The 25304-nt window shown below is 44.9% G+C and overlaps 3 protein-coding genes across 4 annotated transcripts in view; 2 read left to right on the top strand and 1 right to left on the bottom strand.

Moving 5' to 3' along the window:
- Positions 1 to 4987, bottom strand: part of LOC133354543 (serine/threonine-protein kinase Wnk-like) — a 49453-nt gene extending 44466 nt beyond the window's left edge. Inside the window, exon 1 of the mRNA XM_061571451.1 lies at positions 4970 to 4987. The gene's annotated coding sequence lies outside the window, so the exon portion shown is untranslated. The remainder of the gene's footprint in view (positions 1 to 4969) is intronic.
- On the top strand, positions 53 to 11184 carry ENOPH1 (enolase-phosphatase 1). 2 transcript variants are annotated; one of them, XR_009756600.1, is made up of 7 exons: positions 53 to 226; positions 3725 to 3826; positions 5458 to 5648; positions 6543 to 6675; positions 7301 to 7424; positions 9829 to 10072; positions 10119 to 11184. XR_009756600.1 is itself a non-coding variant. In XM_061571458.1 (6 exons), exons 1-6 carry the CDS (start codon positions 131 to 133, stop codon positions 9951 to 9953), a joined length of 771 nt encoding a protein of 256 aa, XP_061427442.1. In that variant the 5' UTR covers positions 53 to 130; the 3' UTR covers positions 9954 to 11183. The 2 variants fall into 2 exon arrangements, 1 of the variants encoding a protein (XP_061427442.1); XM_061571458.1 differs by having other exon boundaries at positions 9829 to 11183.
- Positions 11185 to 13258: 2074 nt separating this feature from the next.
- Positions 13259 to 25304, top strand: part of MAN2B1 (mannosidase alpha class 2B member 1) — a 28558-nt gene continuing 16512 nt past the window's right edge. Inside the window, exons 1-10 of the mRNA XM_061571258.1 lie at positions 13259 to 13634; positions 18113 to 18215; positions 18844 to 19017; positions 19839 to 20032; positions 21230 to 21362; positions 22116 to 22261; positions 22415 to 22531; positions 23117 to 23199; positions 23495 to 23615; positions 24560 to 24638. Of these exons, the coding sequence (XP_061427242.1) occupies positions 13554 to 13634; positions 18113 to 18215; positions 18844 to 19017; positions 19839 to 20032; positions 21230 to 21362; positions 22116 to 22261; positions 22415 to 22531; positions 23117 to 23199; positions 23495 to 23615; positions 24560 to 24638 (1231 nt within the window). The 5' untranslated portion in view covers positions 13259 to 13553. The remainder of the gene's footprint in view (positions 13635 to 18112; positions 18216 to 18843; positions 19018 to 19838; positions 20033 to 21229; positions 21363 to 22115; positions 22262 to 22414; positions 22532 to 23116; positions 23200 to 23494; positions 23616 to 24559; positions 24639 to 25304) is intronic.

The following is a 25304-nucleotide window of genomic DNA, read 5'->3' as shown; positions in this document are numbered from 1 at the left end:
CAAGAAATAATTCCCCCCCTGCCAGTGAGACCGACTTGGTACATCCCGGCACGCCACGCTGTGAGCAGCCCTCAACCACGTGGAAGGGAGTGGACGGTGGTGAACGAAAAGCGGTGGACGGTAACAAACGATGGAGGCTCCTTCTGATCGCTCGCTCATGGTGGACAATGTCCTCGTCCTTTTGCTGGACATCGAGGGCTGCACGACGCCCATCACTTTCGTGAAGGCGAGTCGGAGTGCGAAGCATCTTTGCTTGTTGTTGTTGACGCGCGGTTTAAACACGCGGATCCAGAAATATCAAGACCACCAACACCGCTGTGGATAGTAATAGGGGTTTTACCCTTTCGTCTGGTACAAAAACTGACACCTTTATACAAGGGGGCATGTTTGCAATAACCACAACACAAGCAAGTCAAAATGCAAACAAAAAGAAACAACTCTGATAATGATATGCACTGTCCTATATCATCAAGACAACTCTGATAATGATATGCATTGTCCTATATCATTATCATGTTTCTTTTTGTTTGCATTTTGACTGCTTGTGTTGTGGTTATTGCAAACATGACCCCTTGTATAAAGGTGTCAGTTTTTGTACCAGATGAAAGGGTAAAAACCTATAACTATATTTTGCTACTGGTAAAGGAGGTCTCGTAGTGTAAACCGCTGTGGATGTTATAGCCATCATCAACCTCGTGAAGCTTAAGCAATCGCGATGATGATGATTGGTGGTGGTGGTTGTTGATGGTGGACGTGATGTGGATGGGATGTGTGACACGTGCTTTGAATGGTGCGTGCGAAATGTACCATAATGTTTATTGTTTTGGTGCAACCCGGGCTGATGGGGGAAGCACAGAGTTCACTCACTAAACAATAAAGACAAGCAAAATTGGTGCGGTTAAAGGCCATTCAATCCCTGCTTTGGACCATGGAGTAAAAACAAAAACTGTGGAATGTTTTCCTTCAGGTGAGGAGGACTAACAAAGCTACACGAACTCTCGTCGCTAGCAGACCTTGGATATTGCCATTAAGCTCCTGAACATATAACCGTACGCAAGAATACAACAGTACTCCTTAATTGATAATGCTTAGGATTATTATAATTGTTAGTATATATTGCTCAAAACATTAAGAACGCGTAGTATAAATCACAAACCCGCACTAACTGGTCAATGGTCAAACAACCCCCATGGCCATAACTACGTGGGAGGCCTCATCCAACTGGGTTGACAATGGGATGTAAACTAAAGTAATGATCTTCTCTCAATCAGGAGTCAAAAGGCAATTGTCACCACTGAGATCCTGGGTTTGAATGCGGATTCCAGCCGCTCCCTGATAAAAACCGGATTCTCAAGTCAAGTGACGGCACTAAAAAACACATTCCTGCGGAGGGAGCTGGTAGGAACGTTGGGTTACTCGGTCAATGGCCAGGGTCAACGGCGGCGTGGTGTATTCCGCAAATATGCCCGACTGTGAGGGCGGGCACAAGCCGGCGTGAGTAGGTTAAACGTTGAGTTTTATAAGGGCACCACGGGGTGACCAGCCCCACCCCTCCCAGCCCCACCCCTCCCAGCCCCACCCTCCACCCAGCCCCTCTCCACCCTCCCCACCCTCCTCACCCAGCCCCTCCCTGCACGACGGACGGACGGACACAATAATCCCCTGTGGGCTGGTGTAACCAGGAGGTTCCTACCAGTACAATGCTGTTGCCATACGAAAGAAGAAGACTGTAAACGTGGTCTGTCAATTAGGCCAGAGGTGGGATTCAAACGGCCAAAGCCTTTAAAAGTGTGTTTCATTGAAGAATTGGCAAGTTCACATTTATGTAAGGCAATTGTAAAAACTGTAACGTGGAAGTGCACCCTTCCAGTATCCTGATTAAGGAAGGCCTTCAGGACCATAACTTAAATTATTGCATTCGACCAATGCTTAAACAGTAGACCTACAGCCCAATGGATTAGCATCGTACACGTGTAGACAATTGATGCACAATATTCCCTCGGTTAACACTGACATGGGTTAACGTTTTTGTTGGGTTAACGTTTCAGCCTCCAATAGGACCCCATGGTTTCGACTAACGTTGACATTCTGATTCACGGTAACGTCCATAATACAGGTTTTTGTTGGGTTAGATCGCGTAAAAATAGAAATGTGTCGTTAAACCCGCCACCACCCGACACAGCCTATTAGTAACGTTTGTCACGTAAACGAAAATGCCAATTCATTACTAGTTCAGCAACACAGGTGTGTTGGAGAGCAAATCCACAACATTTAGAATTGGAGCACGACGTTTGGCCAGTAATTAACAACCGGCATCATCAGGCTGAAGCCAGATTTGCCAGATCAGTAACGAATTGGCAAGTTCCGTTTACGTGACAAACCTTACTAATTGGCTGTGTCAGATGGTGGCGGGTTTAACGACACATATTTACGCGATAAACCCCCCCAAAATCAACCCTATGTTATGGATGATATTGGTCGCTAAAGCCCTTACTGCGTGTTAAAGTCACGGTAACGTATTTACGTTCTGCAACTGCGGTCGCCAATTTCGACCAATCCGAGCGCTCGTAGGTGTGGCTGAGCATGTCCGTAGCCAATCAGCGACGTCCATTTGTGAGCTTTGTTTATTTTTTGATTTAAAGCTTTGTTGATGTTGCGTTTTCTGTTTCGTCAGTGCAAACAAGACGGCTGTCTTGCAGACTCGGCGATTTTTTGTTGTTATCTTTCAACTTATAAGTGCATTCTCTTTACGGTTATTTTGGTCAGTAGTAGTTTTCGCGGAACGGATTAAAAACGTTAACCGAGGGACTGACTTCAAATGCAAACTCGCAATGAGTCGGCCTCGCGCTGGAAGTGTGCGGTGTGTAAACATCGCCATTGGGGAGACAAAGGCGGCCGGGCGTGGCGCTGACCACTCAGTCTGTGCAGGCGACACGGGGGATCGTTGTCGTTGTATGTGTGTCTTTGTGTGTGTCTTTATGTGTGTGTCTTGGTGTGCCTTTGTGCCCCGTGTGTGTGTCTTTGTGTCTGTCTTTGTGTCTGTCTTTGTGTGTGTCTTTGTGTGTGTCTGTCTTTGTGTGTGTGTGTGTCTTTGTGTCTGTCGTTGTGTGTGTGTGTCTTGGTGTGCCTTTGTGACCCGTGTGTGTGCAATTGTGGTGACTCCGTTTCCTCTTCCGACTACGAGCGAGCATCAGGACTCAAGTGAAAATAAGTGTTTTTCTATTTATGTTACTTTATTTTTTGTTATGTTTTATTTACCATACAGTATTTTTTACTGTGTTATATGCAAATATATATTTATTTATGACAATGCTTGACTTTTTGTTAAACCCTATAACACATTTCATAACACTGACCTATGGGCATTTCAATAGAGTGCATTGTTGTGTTCCGACTTACGAACAATTCGACTTATAAAACGGGTCTCTGGAACGAATTTGATTCGTAACCCGAGGACTGCCCATAATCGGAAATCCAGTCAATGGCAAATATAGCAAATGTTCTTGCAGCTGCCATATTCCCATATTTGCCACGTAAATATTCAAATACCTCGTGGAGTATAAATGTAGGTAATTTATATAGTAAACCAATAATTACATGGATTTTCATGAAACATAAGAATATTTCTCGGCCAATCCTAACACCCCAGCCAATTTCAGGGAAAAGTTTGTGTGTGAAGATGACAATGTCTGCAATTAAACACAGGTCACGTGTGTGTTTGCAGGATGTGCTGTTTCCATACATAAAGGAGCATGTGCACGACTACCTGACAGAACACTGGGCGGAAGAAGAATGCCAGGCTGATGTGCAACTGCTAAGACAACAGGTAGCAACATCGCATGCACAGTAGGTTTCAAATCATGAGGTCCTGAGGTCAGATACCTGCCACGGTCAATTCTGTTAATCGTCCCTCAGAGATAAGTGAAATTAGTAAGAGCAAAGCTGCACAACTTCGTTTTCAGAATCAGAAGTTTGTTTCTCGAAATGGAGTCCATTGAGCTAAGAAGCTTCTTTTTCAAGGGCGACTCAGTTGGCGGACATCGTCAAAGTATTCCACAATTACAGATTAAAAAAAAAACGTAATAGAAGTCTTGGAAAGCCAGTGGTGATTGTGGCTGTGCTGTAGAGCCACTCTCCATACCCTGAGAACATTATATTTCCACTTAACCGCTTATGGTAATAAGTGTTGAATACCCGTTTGAGCATGTGAACACAGAGGGCCCGAATTGCATGTTGACAAAAGTACCAACATGAAAAAAAACCAAAACGTAATTAGTTTGCCATTTTTACTTCACTATACCGCTAAAATTGTCAGGTTAATCCTGTTATAAAAACATGCATTGATTAAAATGCACTTTGACAGTAGGCTGTAAACAATATATTTCTATGCACATTACACTTGTATATTATGGTTTTAGTGTGACCAGTGATTGCTTCGTGAAATGAAAAAACCTCGACTTTAATAACAAATTTGGGCTGGAGCTTAAATATACAAAAAGGTCCTCGATATACGTCGGGGTTAACGAAACGATGTATAACGGGGACTTTCGCCCCATAGGAATACATGTTAATAGGGAGAGATAGTGACCATAGGAGTGTAAACATTGCCTATGCGATGCAAAGCAAGGGGCAGTTTCTCCCGTAAGAAACAATGGAATAAGGTAGGGATAGGGACCGTAACTTAGGGAAATGTCTTTCATGCCGAGCAACCAAAATACATATTTACATGCAAAATACGTACTTTACATGGATGTACAACACAATGTACACATTTATAACCAATTCGAAGTTGAAGAACCTTTAAACGGCATTTATACTTATCAAACACTTAATTAAAAAAATGTTTTATAAGTCTTTCGAAGCAACCCAGTACACTTTACAACTTGTTTTAATAAAAGACGTATTTTCGTGATATTTCAGTGTAAAGCACAGCATCTTAAACAGAATTTGTAAAAAAAAATGACGTTACCTATATTTATGATGATCTTTAGTAGTGAATGAGTTGTGTTGAAGGGTTGCGGCGATATTTTGCCAAAATATCTGCGCCGATTACAATGCGCACTCAGTACGCACACGAGAGAACACGATGGGACTGAGAAGATGGCGAGTTGTACAGTACTTAAACACCCCCCCCCCCTTTTCCAGAGCTGAGTTTAGCTGAGCAGAGTCGAAAACGATAATCGTCACTGGTGTTGGCCAGTGAGCGGGAATGAAGTAGGGTCACCGGGCTCGTAGTGCGCTAACCGCCAAACACCCACGCACAATGTTATCAACTCAGCTCACCTTCAACGGAGTTCAAATCGACCTATATGCGGGGAAATTTGACATTGTGTTCCACCAAAAGTTGGTGACGTGAGTGCGAAACAACATCGAGACGACGTTTATTGCGGGCTCCCCTCCTGTGTACCACCGTTCAGGAAACAGCTGACGGGCGGCGGCTGCTTTTCATGATTTCAGGCGGAGGCCGACGCGCAGCTTCCGGGCGCCGTGGCCATTCCGTGTGATGGCGCGGCGAAGCAGGCGGTACTGGATGCCGCCGTGGCAAGCGTGCTCTGGCAGATGGCCGCTGACCGAAAGACTACGGCTCTCAAGCAGCTGCAGGGACACATGTGGCGGGCTGCGTACGCCTGCGGGGAGGTGAAGGGAGAGTAAGCATCTCCTCGCCGCAGCCCACCGATTGTTTTTCGCGTTGTGCCGCGCGTTTTGGTATGACGTTCGACATTTTGCTCCACGTGCTGGGCGCTTATCCAGCACGTTGGAGCGAAATAGTCGGACATGGTGACGATAAAAATGCGGTACAACCTGCAAAATGCATCGGAGAAAAATATACAGCACAACCGCCAAAAGCTACATAGTAGTGTCTTCCAGAGGTGGGACAAAGTCATTGTTATGCAAGTCCAAGTCGAGTCTCAAGTCATCAAATTCATGACTCGAGTCTGACTCGAGTCCAAGTCACATGACTCGAGTCCACACCTCAGAGGTGGGACAAAGTCATTGTTATGCAAGTCCAAGTCGAGTCTCAAGTCATCAAATTCATGACTCGAGTCTGACTCGAGTCCAAGTCACATGACTCGAGTCCACACCTCTGGTGTCTTCTGTCACTGCTTGCAATAGAAGGGCTTTGTCATATCTTTGTGCAGTCATCATGCTCTTACTTGTAGCTCTGCTGCCCCCTCTTGTCTGGAACAACCCGCTGCATTCAGCATTAAATTCCTTTCCCCTTGCCTGCCGATTCTCTCGCCATGTTCAAGCCCAGGGTCGAGACTTTTCTCCTCTGCCTATAACTGTCTATCCCCATGAGCTGTTTTAATTGACACCTTTCCATGCTGTTGTTGCCTACTCACGAGCCCTCCAGATCCTCTGCATGGTCGCCTATTTGTACGGTGTCGAAGAGATACATTTATTTGCTTTATACTAATCTATCTTGACACATGGGTTCGTGGCAAAAATGTTCAGTGCACCGTGCAATAAATCCACATTGTATTAGAAATGTTGCGATGTCACTCCACGGAGTTGCGTTGTTGCTGCTGCTGCCGCTGTAGGGTGTATGCCGACGTTGTGCCGGCTCTGCGAGCGTGGAGGGCAGCCGGGAAGCGTGTCTACATCTACTCGTCAGGAAGCGTGGAGGCGCAAAAGCTTCTGTTTGGCCACACAACAGACGGAAGCATCTTGGAGGTAGGGATCAAACTGGCTGAGCGAGGCACCAACATCTTCTCGGTTCTTTCGGTAAAGTCACGTAGAAGGGAAATAATACAATTATATAAATAAAACATGATAGAATAATTCGGCCTTATTATGTTTCATTTTTATTATTTTATTATTTCCCTTCTACGTGACTTTACCGAAAGAACCAAGAAGATGAATCCCTGCAGTCACAAAAGTTTTAAATCGAGAGGCACCAACAATCGAGCAGCCGGGACTGAGGCCGGCGATAGTAAACGTTTCAAAATATGCTGCTGTCAGCAGAGCTAGCGCATTGACTCGGCCAGAGTTTTGACCATCCTTATACAGGAAATGCCCTGCAGCTGTGAAAGTAGGCAAGTATGTCACCATTATACCATTGCTGCTTTGGACTTCCAGAGCTATGTACAAACTGGACTATGTGTCACCAAAATAGGATTATTTAACTCTCCCCACATTTTCTTACTTAGAACATTTCGCTTGGTTTTGTCTGGTACTCAAAACTAAGAACTAAAACATGCTGGGAATAGTTACCTGATAAAATGGTCCCATCAAGCAGACCGGGCTGTCTCCCGGGACACGGATTTACATGTGAGCCTGCATGTGTATTGTGGTGCAGCTTCTTGACGGTCACTTTGACACCAAAATCGGTGCAAAAGTGGAGGCGGAGAGTTACAAGCAGATCTCAGCTGCCGTTGGCTGCCCAGCGAGCAGCATCCTCTTTCTTACGGACATCACCAAAGGTTTGTTATGCTTTGAGATGGATGTCTGCCGAGTAGCGCATACAATAAACACACGATGTGTTCCCACAACCAAATGAGTAGCCGCATACGAGTGAATTCAAACTGCATACGTGTAGTGAATTTTGGGTAGAAATAGGTTAGCCGCATGAATGCGACACCGCACAAACGGAACCCACATTAAGTGAGGGAAACCCGCCACCACCCGACACACCCAGAGAAATGGCCATAATGATACTTACCAATAGCATTATTCAAGCTAATAGCATCCCATAATGCTGTACATTAATTATACATAAGGACCAAATCTCATATACAACCACTACCAATCAAAATCAAAATGAATAAGCATAAAGGAATGCCACCAAAAGAAAAAGCACAAACAACAAAAAAGTTATCACAATAAAGAAGTTAGTCCATGAGGTCGCATCCCAGACCATAATCCCAAATTCACAAAGCTGCACACAGGACTTGCAATCCAGAAGTCACATGTTCAATCTCAAGACCTGCTGGCAGTTGAAACAATAGTGTATGTTTCTTAAACCCCTCGCCTTTTTGTCCACCCAGCAATATAAATTGTTACATCACAGTTACTCGATTGGCAGGTAGCATATGGCGGGGTATAGTTTGGCTACTCCCACTTCTTCCAAGACACCTGGCCAGCGTGAAAGAGTTGGCCAAAATACCCTCCGGAGGGGCTCACTAGAGCTCCCTTGTGGTGATGAAGGCCCTTCTGCTAGCATTGGCGCAAATAAGTAAATGCAGCCCTGCACTTGAACCTTTTATACAGGATGTATTTCTGTATTACAACACCATGCTAAAAACGCGAATGGTGAAATCGTTGCGGTTAGCCCTTGCATTTGTACATGCACGGCCCGTTTGTCAATCTGCTGCCGAAGAGAGTTCCTCGTTTGCCCATGCCATACGGGTCTTTGTTTTTTTTACCTTGCTGGTTTATGTGGTTTGGTGAAGGCCGGCAGCGGTAGATGTGGGAGCATATCACAGTACAATACCGAAAAATACAATCGTACCTCCGATTAGCAAGCCTGGCTACGTACGGTGCGAAAGAAGTTCAACATACATACAAGTATAGTAGTCTCTCGGTTAATGTTTATAATCCGTTCCACAAAATCTACTGTTAACCGAAATAACTGTTAATAGAATTCAATTATAAGTTGCAAAATAAGTGAAAATCACTGAGTCTGCAAGAGAGTTGTTTCCACTGCCAATACAGAAAACGCAATGTCAACAAAGCCAGTCAAGTTCTAAACGCTCATGGACATCGGTGATTGACTGAGGCATGCTCAGCCCACTTACGAGCACTCTGGCCGAAATTCGCGCCCGCGTGCAGAACGTAAACGTACCGTGAATCAGAATGTTAACGTTAGTCGAAACCTCATGGGACCTCCTTTGCCAGTACCAAAATATGAGAATAGGTTTTCCCCTTTTTAGTCGAAACCATTGGGTCTTATGGGAGGCGAAACGTTAACCGAAAAACCGTTAACCGATGTCGCTGTTAACCGAGGGACTACTATAATAGAGGTTTTTTTGGGTTAGATCACGTAAATATATAAATGTATTGTTAAAAGAATTCTCCACAAATCTGGCTGTCGCCTGATGAAGCTAGTTGTAATTACTGGCAAAACGTCGTACTCAGAGTGTAAATGTGGTGGCTTGGCTCTCCAACACACCGGTTAGTGCTGTACTAGTGACGAATTGGCATGTTCTGTTTACGTGACAACCCTTACTAGTTGGCTGTGTCGGGTGGTGGCGGGTTTTATCGACACATTTATATATTTACGCGATCTAACCCAAAAAAACCTCTTGTGGATATTGGTCGCGAAAGCTTACTTGTTAAACCGGGGGACTACTGTACATCAAATGTTGCTGTATTGCCCTCTTGTGGCCACATTGTCCTGGAGCAGCTTGTATACCACTAACGCTGCAGTTCCGACGTTTTATTTGTTTTTAAGCTACAGTATAATGGCACATTTTTGACTCGGTGGTGTAGGTGGATATGTGAAAAGATCAGCTGTGAGAACGTCAATAGAAGATCGGTTACACCACCGTACACACATAAGTTACTGAACAATAATTAAGTGCAAACTGCACTTTGAATGCATTACTTTACGTGAAACGGTCAGAATTTTGAACAGCTATGTGATATGAAGAGGGGTCATTGCCAGAAACATTGTCTATTACATAGTATGTATTTGTTTGATTTTAAAGCCACATTGTTATTGATAAATGTTTTCTTTTTGAAATGTACAGAATTACAGTTACACCTCTATGCATAAATACCGCTCTGAGGGATGGGGGGTGGTATTGTGAGCGATGAATTGGTCAGGACAGATATGCGATGTCGAACTGTCACGATGCAAAACCTTTGTCCATTCTCGCGTTTCAGAAGCGGCTGCGGCTGAGGAGGCAGGCATACGAACAATGGTGGTGGAGAGACCGGGCAACGCGGAGCTTACCGCTGACGAGAGGAAGCGATTTCAGACCACAAGCACATTTTCCCTTTTGCACTGAAGTGATGCATGCCTTGGATTGAAAAATGCTGTCGCGATCCCCACCCAAACCCCAGAAATACTGGGATGTTTAAATGTACAGATAAAACTTGACGCGCATAACCATTAGGTGCTTTTGTATGTTGTAATTTACAAAGCCGAAGCTTTACAAAGCCTAAGCTTTGTAAATTGCAACGTAGTTGCTACGTGTGAACATTTTAACCTTATGGCGGTACCCCCGGGATACCATAGTACCCCGGCTCCCCCGGGATACCATAGTACCCCGGCTCTCGCATAATGTCCGTGATGCAGTCATCTTTAGTCTGTTGATGGTCGACGATGCGGCAATCGACTCATCTCGATGAGCTGTACACGATGCACCACTACGGTGCGTACGAGCGTTCAGGGTTTCAGCGCAATCGTCCTCGCTCCGTTTCGACATGGCGGAGTAGCACTGGTTTCGGTTTGATTGGTACCCGAGTCGCGGAGTTAAGTACACCCCTGGAAAAAATAGTCCCAGAAATAAAATATTTAATTGCCTCGACCATTTTGTATTATTTGGTATCCCGGGGTACCGCCTTAAGGATCATTTGTGCGTTACCCCACCGTGCATATGGGTTTTCGCTGATTGCTTTGGTGTTCACGCACAAAACCAAACACTTGGGTGAAAGGCGCAGCCCTTGCAATTTCTTGCTCATGCTACTGCTGGTGGGCTTCCCCTAAAGGAGCTCTTAATGCACTCCACTGGAGGGTATTTTTTGCTACTCTTGTAGACTGTCAGATGTACATACTTTACCCCATCACTCGTGACCAGCAGATTGACTTGATGTCCTGTACCCATTTGTGGTGCTGGGTGGACAAGAGGCGTGACATTTTAAGAAACGTTCTCATTGCACTCACCGTTATTGCATTGGCTCAACATTCCAATGCAATACTGTTGAAAAAAATAAAGTGTTTCGTTAAAGGGGTTGACTAAACAAACCGTTGTACTCTGCGAGGCGTTTCTGGATAAGAAGGCAAGTGTGTGTTGGTGGAATGTTGACCCCAATATTTGACGATGGCCAATTTTTATAGCATTGCGTAAAGTCACCTGCTGAAATAGGCATCGGAATATCCATATTGGATTAATCCGATACGCTTGAAGATATTTTTCACAGACGTCCAGTAGGGGTGGGTCTGAAAGACCACAAACGATCGGAGTATAAGAAAAGAAAGCAAATCACAAAAATATATACTGTACATCAAATAAAGTATATAAGTAAAAATGTTATAAGTACAATTCCAAAGCTTGGGCAAGGCCATAAAACGGCAAGAACAGTCCAAGACCACACCAAGAAAACAGTCCCTCAAAATTGCACATTAACATTGAACTATCGATAAATGTGTGATGATCGACTTCCATTACACGTCATATTGAGGGTACTTTATTACACTGGGCACAACACAGGCCAGCACTTGCTCTTCCTCACGGAGTATAACTCCAGGTAATAACACCTCCACTGGCTACACGCACAGCCGATCACTCGGCAAGATCCCCTCGCCCTCGGCCACACCGCTGGCTGGTGACATGACGACGACGGTGATGGAAACCACGCAGGAGATCTTCCACTTGACCGGACGACGGAGAGAGATGTCGGTGAACAGCGACAGAGCCAGGATCCCACACATGAGCCCAGAGCACCGGGTCCGCTCCCCCTTTTATCCCCCAAGGCGTGGCTCGGCTAGGCCCCGCCTCTGGCCACGCCCTCTCGTGGAACCTTCGAGCAGGTTGACCCCAATATTTTCTTGGTGTATCTCGGCTAGCCCCCACCTGCTGTTACATTTGCCCCAGATACACCTCCTTTGCTGATTGGTTTCTACTTCTGTGCCCGTACTTGTGAATCCCTTCCCAGGCCAGCAGGTGTCACCCTGTCATTACACATGGGTAAGGATTAAAGTTACAAATCATATTTCTAACACATTCACGAGTAAGCACCCATCGTATGCACACTGGGGGTATCTCTCGATTTACGAAAGTTCGTAAATTGCGTTGCGACGTCATTTTATGTCTGTTGAAGGCGAACGACACAGCAATCTATTCCTCTCGATGAGCTCGACACGATGCGCTAATCAAAGTTTAAAAGTTTTGTTTCTTATGCGCATTCGTCCTCGCTGCTGCGCTTGGACACGACATGACAACAATGATCCGCGCCAGGTGGGTCGCGGCGTTTATGTGCGCAGTGGGACGGAGTCGCCAAGAATAAAGTAGTTAATTACGATTTAGACTTCCGTTTATTCAAGACCCCATAAGGTTAATTTCACGTTCTCGCAATTATTGACAACATTTTGGACGCTTCCATTAACGACCTCGAATTTTCCGCGTAAATTAAATTCCACCTCTGCACGCACCGCGAAATCAAACAAGCAGCACCCTTCAGTAAGAAGGCTGCGCTAATTAATTGGCAGACGCCGAGGACAATGCAAACACCGGCATTGTTCTTCGTTGTGTGGTACGTGTGACATTCGATGGTTTATCACTTTATTTTAAACCTATACTGTAATTTGCCGTCATGACGGCTTTATAAAATTACATTTAATGGAAAATATTTAAGATTGTATTACATTTATTTAATCAAATGTGTATACAGTATATCACGTTGTTATTGTGATCTCTTAATGCCACAGAACCAACTTATCATCAACGTTGTGTTTGTGTGGGGTAGTGTGTCGGTGTAGTTATACTAAACCCATCGACCCGAATTCGATTCTTGCTCACGGCCAACATCAGTGGCATTTGAACCGTTCCTGGGCCCTCTCCTAGGTCCACTCGGCCTCAACCGTGCAGCTGGTGCCACTTGGGGACACAAGCGGTGGCAGTCTCGAACAGCACTTGCGCTCTGTGTGACACGCGCGCGTTACAAGGCGGGTCTACCTTGTTTATACTGGTAGGAACGAAGTGGACCAGCCTACAATAGATTATACCGTCCGTCCGTTTGTCCGTCCGTCCGTGTAGCAACATCGCCCCCTACTGCAAACACTTGGCATGACCCTACAAAAACCTTTTGACTCAGTGGGGCTTTCCTGGCTAAACAAGTGTAATAATACATTATGTTTATATTCTTTGGTTATTCGTTCCTACCAGCCCACCCCGCAGGGTCCTGTTTGTGGTCTCTTAATGCCACAGAACCAACTTATCATCAACGTTGTGTTTGTGTGGGGTAGTGTAGGTGTAGTTATACTAAACCCATCGACCCGAATTCGATTCTTGCTCACGGCCAACATCAGTGGCGCATTTGAACCGTTCCTGGGCCCTCTCCTAGGTCCACTCGGCCTCAACCGTGCAGCTGGTGCCACTTGGGACACAAGTGGTGGCAGTCTCGAACAGCACTTGCGCTCTGTGCGACACGCGCGCGTGTTACAAGGCGGGTCTACCTTGTTTATTATATATCTAACTTGCTTTTCACGTGGATCTTGTTTAAAATCGGCAATCACCTGACCTGGGGAACTAGAAAAACAACAACAACAACAGCAGCAGCAGCCTCAGCGATCGTTGTCGGGCTGATCACGCGGCCTGCTTCCTCCTCCTCTTCCTCCTCCCTCGTTCGTTCGTTCACCAGAAGAGGTTTCATCTTTCGACGAGAAGATGTTGCCTACGACGACGATGATGATGAAGATGTTGGTGATGTTGGCGATGGTGGCGATGTGCCGAGCCTGCAGCTACGAGGTGAGAGCCTCGCAATCAATAAGCGAAGTCTGTTGTTGTAGACTGTACAGGATGGTCCAGATGTCTTGTGACCCCCTCCTCCCTCGCCCCCCACAATTGAATTATCTAAAACTTAATATATCTAAAGTAATATTTAATTAAAATATGAAGGAATCCGCATCGGAGAAAGAAAATTGGAGGGGGGGTCACAAGACATGTGGACCACCCTGTCGTATAGGTTACTGTACCGCACTGTAGCCGGCGTGTATTGAGGGCAGAAGAGTTTTTTTTTTATCTTTTCGTTTGCCACGATTGTTGGCGGAGATCTCTCTTGAAAGCGTCTTCTTTCGTGTTCCGTCAGTGTTTCATAATTGTTTATTTTTTTTTACATATCGTTCCCGCTGTTTTGAGCGTTAACTTCACCCAAGGCCTACTTTCGTGGCTTAGAAGTTCCACAAACATCAACTACTGCCGATTTTTAAACTTCACACAGATCAACAACATCCCCCCCGAGGGGTTTGTCAATCCACTGCTGGATGAAATCCCACTTATCGGCTGTGTCAGTCATACGGTGACCGTGGTGGGGGTGGAGGTGTGTTTGACCATACTTCACCACTCTGAGTCGCTTCGGGTTTGGTGGCAAAGAGGAGTAGGAGCAATGATGGGGATTCAGATATCACTTGCCACCGATGTTAGCCCTGGATCGGCGAACTGATCTCGTGTTTGTGGACCGGTTCTGAACGCAGGGACGCTAACCACTGCGCCACCGCTCCCCCATCGATCCACTGAATCTGTGTTTTTTTTACAGGATTCGTACTGGGCTTTAGTGTAGTTAGTTAGTTGTGGTTACTACCATCGTCTTTACCGGCACCATCATCAGTACCGAGACCATCATCAGTACCGAGACCATCATCAGTACCGAGACCATCATCAGTACCGAGACCATCGGTAACAAGACCATCGGTACCGGTATCACCATCGGTACCGGTACCATCACCAGTACCATCGGTACCGGTACCATCATCAGTACCGAGACCATCATCAGTACCGAGACCATCATCAGTACCGAGACCATCATCAGTACCGAGACCATCGGTAACAAGACCATCGGTACCGGTATCACCATCGGTACCGGTACCATCATCAGTACCAGTACCATCGGTACCGGTACCATCATCAGTACCGAGACCATCATCAGTACCGAGACCATCATCAGTACCGAGACCATCATCGGCACAGTACCGAGACCATCATCGGCACAGTACCGAGACCATCATCGGCACAGTACCGAGACCATCATCGGCACAGTACCGAGACCATCACCGGCACCGGTACCGAGACCATCACCGGTACCGGTACCGAGACCATCGTGCACAAACATCACCGTCAACATCACAGCCTGATCACAACACATGTTTTTTTTTGGGGGGGGGGGGAGTTAGATCGTGTAAATATAAATGTGTGTCGTTAAACCCGTCACCACTCGACACAGCCAATTAGTAAAGGGTTGTCACGTAAACAGAACATGCCAATTCGTTACTACTACGGCGCACCGGTGTGCTGGAGAGCAAATCCACAACATGTACACATTTACAACTTGCAAATGTATTAATGTTGAAAAATGCATACTGCAGTTCCTCTTGCAAAACTTTCATTTTGACAAAAATCTAGGTTATTTCCCCGACATCTCTGCCCTGATATGTGTACGTATAACTTCTTTTGCTCCGTACGTAGCTAACCGTGCTAATCGGTGGTGCGGGCAAGGTTTATTCCCTTAAATTGAGAACCAGAACGTTGTTTTGGCTGAGAATTCTGTCCTCGCAGTTGCAGGGAAGACGAACCGGTCTTGGGTACAGCAGTCAATACACCTACACCTTGACTCCCAATCATAAACCCCAACCATTATCCTAACCTCCAATTCTTAAGCCATCTGATTCGCGAAATGTGTGTGCGTTTATGCATTGTTTTCATTATTATTATTGACCCTACACAAAATAAAGCAGTGGCATCCCTTAATACTATAATTCATCAATTGAAAGATAACGAACTGGGAAATGGAAAGGACCCACTAACAGTTAAGCACAACCCAAGGGAGGCCTGTAATTATTGGACACAAATCTGGACTTTTAATGGAAAAAAAATCGAAGATATTAGTTGCCAGACTCAAGATTATTTCTCCACACCTGCAGTGATATTACTGAAGTCACCTTTTTCACAATGATAAGTCAAATTTCGATTTAAAGCTTTCGTGACTGCAGGGATTCATCTTCTTGGTTCTTTCGGTAAAGTCACGTAGAAGGGAAGTAATAAAATAATAAAAATAAAGCATAATAACGTCGTGATAATTATTTTATTATGTTTTATTTTTATTATTTTATTACTTCCCTTCTACGTGACTTTACCGAAAGAACCAAGAAAATGATAAGTCATTCCAAACAAGGACCTCCCAACTCGAGTACTCGTCAAACCCCGCCAACGGTCCGAATTTGCAAGTTTACCAATCCTGACAGCTCAAATGTAAGACGAAAGTCGGTGTCTTTGCATGCATCTATGGTGGAGTGCAAGCGCTGGAGTTTCATAAGGCCAGAGTTAAGAAATCCTGGATCTAAATGTAATCGGCTGATCAGTTACAACCTAAAAGTCGTCGCTTGCAAAAACGTGTGGCTTTGAAGCTGCCATTTGGCCCTCGTGACGATAGTAAAGTTATCTGTTGTGTAGTTTTTGCCACTGAAGTCATGCGGGCTTGCATGTGATCAACAGTCCACGGGCAAGAATAGAAATCGGTACCAGTTGAGGTGGAATTATTTTGGCAAATACCACTTATATTTACAACAATCCCAATGTTTTATCCAGAAAAGTTTCCCATAGTCTCAAGACTTTTTTTTTTCAAGAGAGCCCTGCATGGGGTGTTTGACCAGTACCATCAGTGAATGTTTAATGTATGGGAGGAAACTGGAGTACTCTGGATGACACCCAGCATTGCTATATCTTGACTACCTCAGTCCAGAGGTCGCAAACGGGTTTTGATTCCTTACCCGTACCCGGCCGCACCAGGGTCGCAAACGGGTACCCGTACCCGGCCGTACCCGTACCCTACTCATACCCAGCCAGGTACGGGTAGGGTACGGGTATCGGGTACCTGATTGCGACCTCTGGGATGAAGCAATGTTGCAGGTGTGGGTGGGTTGATTCTAGGAACTTGAATTGTGAGAAGAGACAAGAGGTTGGGAAATGAGTGACAAACGGTTACTCACCAGTGACTCACGGCCTACCCGTACCCGGCCGCACCAGGGTCGCAAACAGGTACCCGTACCCGGCCGGGTATCGGGTAGGGTACAGGTATTGGGTACCCGGTCGCGACCTCTGCCTCAGTCCCACCCTACAACACCTGGCAAGTCTTGGTGGTCACCCGTCCCAAGTACCAACCAGGTTTAACTGTGCTTCGCTTCCGAGATCTGGCAAGATCGGGTACATTTACAGTGATTTTAGTATCTGGTCAACCAAAGTGAATTACAGGCAGACCTCGCTTAACGCTCAAGATGCGTTCTTGGAGAATTGAGCGAGAATCGAATCGGTGCTGAAAGCGGTCATTATACCATGCGTTCCTGGCAGCGTTATTTCTTTTGTATGAGCAATAAATGAGGGCTTCATTGGGGTATAGGTTTAGTGCTAATAATAACAACACAAATGGTCAACATTATTTCATGAATAAAAAAGAATAATTTATTATAATAATATCGGTAAACATTACGCACTATACTCAAGAGTGCATTCTACTGTACTCCTACATGGCAGCGGTGAGAGGTGATGTTGTAAGAGCTGCTGAGATCCCAGTCAGAGTCATTCTCTGAGAAGAACTGCAGGATTTCCGTGATCTTATTGATGCCCTCAGTCTTAAATTTGTGGTGAAGGTTTCTTTTAGGTTGAGCCTGAGACTCTCTCCTGGTCTCGTGAGTTCTCACCTGGCTAACATTGGGGGAAAAAATCCATACTAATTTTTTTTAATCGTGACACAAATTGTGATAATCCAGTCGTGTGGGGTGGGATTTGGTTGGCTCCAAGTATGTCGCTTTAATTGGCTGAGAGGATTATGGTGGTGAGTAAATTTCCTCGTCCAGCGTTGCGTGTTCTCACTTGTAAGTGCCCTTTGTATATGTTTCGATTTTTCTAAATTTTTTGTTGTAAAAATGTCCACGACAAAGAGGGCTATAACGAATGGGCTTTCTCCTTGGTGGCACTAAACGAGGTCTGCCCGTATTTATTGTTTAATGTCTGTTTCTACCGATTGCGGTGTGTGAGTAGAATACTATTTACACTCCAACACACTGGTGGGCTGAAGTAGTAACTAATTGGCACGTTTTGTTTAAGTGACACCTTACTGGTTGGCTGTGTCGGGTGGTGGGGAGTTAACGACACATTTATACTTACGCGATCTAACCCAAGAAAAACTTTTATGACTAAGTGCACGTGTGCTGGGTGTCGTGTCTGCGTGCGAGCAGAATTGTCCCACGTCCCATCCAGATATGATCAACGTTCACCTCGTTCCACACACGCATGACGACGTGGGGTGGCTCAAAACCGTCGACGAGTACTACTATGGAGGTGCGTGCCGCTTATATTGTTTTACTGATATTAATATTTCCCAATTGACGTACAAACTCATGTCGCAAGACAGGGACGAGGAACCTTTTTATTACTGAGAGCTGAAAATAAATTTTAAATAGACTGGCAGGCCACACTTTAATGTACCCTTCTGTCACAGCAAGAAACCCTTGCATTGACGCAAGTGGCTGAGCTTGCAAAAATTCGAAAAACTGTTTTGCTAATTTTCAAACATTCCCCCTCTAATATCTGATTTGCGTGGCAAATGTATTTGCAAATATGGAAAAATATTGTTTGTGGGCCATTTCACAGTGGTAGGCTTCAAGTTGTCACAGGGCCTTATGAAATGAAGTCACAGGTCAGATATGATCCATAGGCCAGAGTTTCACCACCCTTGTAAGGTATACACATGTCCTATGGGAACCCTTCTCAGCAGAGAATCACACCACGATGGGTAACAGTCCCAGAAGATTATTGTATTCATGGATGGTGGGCAATCTTCTGGCAAGTGTGATGTTTACGCACCTCCGATTAGCACGGTTGGCTACGTACCGTACAAAGGAAGTTCAACATACATTACGTAGCTGTCATGATTACTAGGCGTCTCCTGTGTGTGTCTGGACTGCAGAAAAAAACGACATCCAGCACGCGGGTGTCCAGTACATCTTGGATTCGGTGATTCCTGCGTTGGAACAGAACCCGTCCCGTCGCTTTATCTATGTGGAGATGGCCTTCCTGAAGCGCTGGTGGAAACAGCAGGGAGAAGCCATGCGGCGACGTGTGCGTGCACTTGTATCGCAAGGTGTGCTCGCAGTGACTGGCTTGGTCACTATAAAACCACCAACAGTGATACTCCTCTAACCCACAACTCTGTTCCCCTCCAACAACTCCTGTTATTTGTGGTCCCAATGGAGCTGCAAAATATCCTGTGATTCGCAGTTGCATTATTTTCTATTGTTTGCATTTTTTGATGGGTAAGTCACCCAGAAGCGGCCTTCTGAAATCTTGGGATGAAATATCAATTTGGAACTCGTGCAGTGCAGTGCATCACCAGTAATATAGAATAGCGCATGATCTATTACTTATTAGATCCTTTCAAGTAACCAGGGCACTGCACGTACCTACACACCTTGTAGAGAAACATTCATGGCATGAAAGATTGACTGATATATTTTTACAAATTCTCATAGCTGAGCTGGATTTTTTTGCTAAATTCGGTGAAAACTAAATTTTATAAAGTTGAGTTTTTTAAAGGTTTTTTTTTTAAAGGTTTTTTTCAGTAAGTCACGTTAATTTTATTTTTTACCTACGTGACTTTACCGAAAAAACCTAAGTATGAATCCTTGCAGTCACGAAAGCTTCAAATCTAGAATTGAGTTTTTTTATTTAATCGTTGGTGACTGGGATGACAACCTGGTATAATCACAGGGGGCTAAAGCCTGGATTTGAACCCACGAACTCAGGGTTACTGTTTCGGTGACCTCTGAGCCACCTGGCCACCTCATGGAGGTCCCTCGTTAAATGGGGGGGGACTCTGTGGGCTCGGTGCCGTGTGTTTTATACACGGAGCTACCAGTGCACGAGAGAACTTGGCAACGTGTTCAAATGCCGTCCGGATCGCAGGACGCTTGGAGATCATCAACGGCGGCTGGTGCATGAACGACGAGGCGACGACGCACTACAACGGCATCATCGACCAGATGACGCTGGGGCTGCGCTTCGTGAGCGATGAGTTCGGGGGCTGCGCCCGTCCGCGTGTCGCCTGGCACATCGACCCGTTCGGTCATTCGCGCGAGCAGGCATCCCTCTTCGCGCAGGTGGTGGCGGCTTCACAAGCACCTCTCATGCAACACTGAACTTGCTCATAATCAACGTTTTTGGGTTTAGATCGCGTTATTTATAAATGTGTCGTAACCCTCCACCACCCGACACGGCCAATCAGTAAAAATGTGTCACGTTGACAAAAGACAAATAGTTCACTGCTTTAGCCCACCGGTGTGTTGAAGCGTGAAACCACAACATTTACAATTTTTGAGTACGACGTTTCGCTGGTAATTGCATGCAGCATCATCGGACAATTCGCCAGAATAATATTGGTCGCGAAAGCCTACGTGTTAAACTGAACTTGCTATAAAGTACAATGTTCCGTATCCGACCGTCGTTTATCCGCTATGACCAGTTAACCCCGGACGCCCAGCGCAGTACATGACATTTGCATAACTGGCATTTTCTAAAAGACATTCCCAAGTTAGACTTTTTCACGTACAAGCTTAATATTGTTCCCTACATATATTTTTAATGCACAGTAAAGCATGTTACGTGTGTTTTAAAGCAGCTGGTGTTTAGTTTTGTCCAGTAACCTATTTGTGCATTTTGTTGTTTCTGTTATTTTCTTCTCGTATCTGACCTTTTCAGATATACCCTTAAACCTGAGTCCCGAGCGAGTTAGATGTGACATTGTACTGTTTTGAGATAATTACTTGTCATGTGGTGAAACGTTGATTTATAGATTAATCTCGCCTCTTATGCTCATGGCATATGCATCGAATCATGCATGTAAGAATTGATTATTTACAATGTATGCATATTTTACATAAATGATATCCCAATGCTAATTTTAGTCGAATTGAGTGAACAAAACTATTCGACTATACAAACGACAATGACAACACGGGATAGTAAAAACTCGGTGAGAAAGGATCCGTTATAGAACTGAATTACAACCCCAAAGCTTTGACAATTCATGAGATCCCTCGGCGACTGAATATGGTACATGCCTAATAATCGCAAACTAGACTCGCTTGTTGCTTGCGTGACAAATTAAAATTGGCTACCAACTACCTCAAACATTTGAAAGGGTGGTACCCCTTCAGTGGCAGCTGTCCCTGTGGGCACAAAGTGACTTTACACCTGACCTGAAATCGGGCATGAGCCTGCTACGTATAATCCACGATTCGAGTAATTTTAGAGCGTGGCGAACGTGAGTGAGTAACGTGTTTGTGTGCGGTGCGCAGATGGGCTTTGATGGATTCTTTTTTGGGCGACTGGATTACCAAGACAAAGAGCAGCGTATGAAGGACAAGCAGATGGAGTTGGTGTGGAGGGGCAGCAAAAGCATGGGACCGCCTGTGGCCGACCTATTCACAGGTTATTTAGTTTAATTTCCTTAAATTTAATTTTATATGTGTACCTCACATTTTTTTCTAAGACTTTGCCATCTCACGAGAATGTAGGGCAGTTAATTTCCTTTTCATTGAAATGCTGATTGGGCCCAGGAACACATTGCTGAGTGGATTGTGCCTTGTCCTCACAAGAACGCATTTTCCACAATGCAATGCGTTAGCAAAATTTTTAAATATTACTTTTAATATAAATGAGTTTGCTTGTAATATTTTTTTATTTTTGAAGGGGGACCTGGTGCGGTGTGTAAACATGTTCCACTAGGGAGACAAAGGTGTGGTGCTGGCCACCCACCCCCCTGTGTACCATGCCAGCCTCCATCGGTGCTTGCTAACAACACTTGCACCAAAAGTCTGTTAAGGCTATACGGGGGATCTTTGTTGTGGGGAGCAGTGGTACAGTATTTCACTACAAACGCAGTGGCTCGCGACAGGTTCACTACAAACCCAGAGTTCAAAATGGCCATGGATAACACTGGTGACAAGTGGTATCAATATTAGCCTTGGGCCCTTCCTAGGCTTGTTTAGAACTAAATGAGAATCTGCTGCAGTGTTATGAGCATCAGCGATGGGGTGATGAAGGAGAGCGGGCACTATGATTGTGGCCATACCACCATCATGTGCTGTGCCAGCTTTAGTCGGTGCTCAGTAACAGCACTTTCCTTCGCAGCACGTGTGTGTGTGTGTAACCCATGGCATAAAAGATTCCTTGTGCATCTAGGTGTGCTGTTCAATGGCTACAACCCGCCACCCGGCTTCTGCTTCGATCAGTTCTGTGACGATGAGCCCATCCAGGATGACCCCAGCCTTTTCAACTACAACGTGGACTCTCGCACGCGTGACTTCCTCAAGGAAGTTGCCAAACAGGTGAGTCCGACGCCTCTCCATAAGCCAGGTATAGAGGCATAGCGCCATTGTTTTTAAAGACTCACTGCAGAGACCGCACTCAGAACAGGGAAGAATTAATAGGTGCTCGCTAATAACATTTGCGTCTGCTAATGAGGCATTTTTCTGTTGCAGGCCAAGTTTTACCGCACAAACCACATCATCATGACCATGGGCTCTGACTTCCAGTACGAAAACGCCAACCTCTGGTTCAAGAATCTGGACAAGCTCATCACCTATGTCAACCAGCTGGTGTGATGTCATATTACTTACGACTGTGTATGACTGTGACTGCTTGTCCGTTTGGATCTGTGTTTGATTTGCTTATTTGTACTTTCATCTGTGTGCATGTTCATCTCTCTGTATAGTCCATGGTCCCAGTGCAGATATTTCACTTGTCGGTATCACCTGAGGTGGTGTAACTTTCGTGGTTCCAGTTTATGTATTTAGCCTGGCCATTTGATATGAGTGAGTTATCAAATAATTCACTCGTACTTGCCATGTAAACAAATTGGTACTACTACAGTTTTGCTACCTTAGGTGGGCATCGATTTCTGCTCTGGCCAATGGACTAATAATACCTGTATTTTGGGGCCACTTAACATTTACCCCACCTAATACATTGCTTCCTAGAAAAATGTTTCCATATGTATTTTTAATGACACTGTTTTTCTCAACCGGTCAGTGAAACATACAAATTAATTACTTTTTCACGTGCATTTTCATACAAGTTTTTAAAGAACCTCTGCCCTATAAATTTAGTCAAAATTGTAATCGAAAAAAACATTGCACAAGCAAAATTAAGCGCGGTGTGTGTGTGTTCTGTTGTCTCCTTAGCAAGTGAACGGCAGCAAGGTTAACTTGGTGTACTCCACGCCAACCTGTTACCTCAACGAGCTAAACAAAGCAAACCTCACATGGTGAGTCCATTTGACAACGAGTCCATTCATCGGGGCTAATTCATCGCACTTTGTGCATTTTTGTGGATTGCAATCATTATTAGTAATCCTTCATGTACTCGGGAAAGGTTAAAGGGGTCTCTCCTATCATGTGTAACTTAAGAGTGTTCCGTGCAAAATTTATTTGGTTTATTTTGTCATATTATTTTATGAGTTATTTATTTATTTCGGGTAGCCTTTCCAGCTTACCCCAAATTCTGGCTGACTCGAGTCTGGCTTGGCAAGGTTTTACCGTGGATGCTTTCACCATTATCAGGACTGTGAAGGAGGACGACTTCTTCCCGTACGCAGACGGCCCTCACCAGTTCTGGACTGGATACTTCACGAGTCGCCCGGCCCTTAAGCTCTTTGAGAGGCGCAGCAATAACCTCCTGCAGGTCAGAGCTTGCCTCCTAGAGGTCAGGGGTCCTCTCCTGCAGGTCGCAACTCCTGCTTTACCCAGTGCCTCGTTTGTGCACAGACAGTGCTGGCTTGGTGCTTGTACCAGAGTGACCATATTCCCCCGGTAGCCCAGATCCCGGCATCCACATTCCCTTCTCTGCACCTCTGTCACTTGTTCAAAGTTGGGCCAACCCCAAAAAGAAGAGAAATGTATGTATGTTGAACTTTATAATTGTTTTTTTACCCTTCTATCTGACAACAAAACTGACACCTTTTTAAAACACGGTTCCTGCCATCAGCTCATTAAAAAAGACACCTTTTAAATTAAAAAAGGTGTCAGTTTTGTTGCCAGATAGAAGGGTAAAAAACCAATTATATGTTTTACTGGCAAATGAGGTTCCAATGGTATGTTTAACTTCTGCTTTCACCGTATGTAGCCATCCGTGCTAATAGGAGAATGAGGCCGGACAGGAACAGCTTGTTCTTGGTGATGCGATACAAAAGTAGTAGGGGAAGACAGAAAATCAGGTGGATTAATGTGGTGATAAATTATCCAGAAAGATACATGATCCTGGTTGGGTTATACGATGATTGAACGAAGCAGTAACACTGGCTAAAGAGCGACAACCACGCTGGAAATTCCTTGCTAATGAGTTGATGGCAGGAACCGTGTGATGCATGTGCCTTGAAACCACCAACTTAGTTTCACTTTTCAGCAGCAGTATTTAAAGTGCACGGGTAAAACATTGTAGAACTATTACATTTTTACGTCGTATAAGCCGACTGTTGATATACGTACGTTGAACTTCTTTCGCACCGCACGTAGCCAACCGTGCTAATCGGATGCCTTCGTCGACAAATGTTGATGAAGGCTAGGCATGTTAACGATTGACAAGCAAAGCCCCCTTCCCACGCTAGTTTCTCGCGTCGTTGTATGCAGGTGTGCACTCAGCTGGAGGTGATTGTGGCGAGCGGCGCAGCTCGAGGACCCTTGGGACGCGGGTCCAGCTTCCTGCTGTGTGAGTAAATTTAATCCTGAACAATGTATTGTCTTGATTTGAAGCTTTCGTGACTGCAGGAATCCATACTCTTTGGTTCTTTCGGTAAAGTCACTTGGGTAGAAAAGTAATATAATACAAAAATATGATTTTTTTTTTTAATTATATATATATTTTTTATTTTACTTTATTATTTTTCTACCTACGTGACTTTACCGAAAGAACCAAAGAGAATGTATTGTGTGTTGTCTTGGTGTTGTCTGGGACTGTTTTTGCTGTTTTACTGCCTTTCCGAATCTTGGAAATTGATGATCCAATTAGAACTTGTATATTTTATTTATTTATTAAAGGGGCGCCACGGTGGCGAGCTGTTATCTTCCTTGCCTGGTATGCATGCACGAGGTCACGGGTTTGATCCCGACCCCAGACGCCTCGTTTATATTTGGAGTTTGCATGTTCTCCCTGTGGTCGCGTGTTTCTTTCTCCGGGTCTTCCGGTTTTTCTCTCCACATTTAGAAACATGCATTGAGATCATTTTAGATTATTTTGGTGCTATAAATGTCCAAATGATGGGCCACTTTGTTGCACTATCATTTGTCTAGGTTGCTTCTGAAAAATAAGTTTGTACTGAAGTGGACTTTGCCTGGTAGGATGGGGATGGTTTAGTTTAATTTGTACATGTGATTT

Source organism: Lethenteron reissneri, chromosome 47 (genome assembly GCF_015708825.2).
Source record: "Lethenteron reissneri isolate LAM-NWPU_2019-01 chromosome 47, ASM1570882v1, whole genome shotgun sequence".
In the NCBI taxonomy this organism is placed as follows: domain Eukaryota; kingdom Metazoa; phylum Chordata; class Hyperoartia; order Petromyzontiformes; family Petromyzontidae; genus Lethenteron; species Lethenteron reissneri.
Note: the sequence above shows the minus strand (reverse complement) of the source record. Positions and strands in the feature narration are given on the sequence as shown.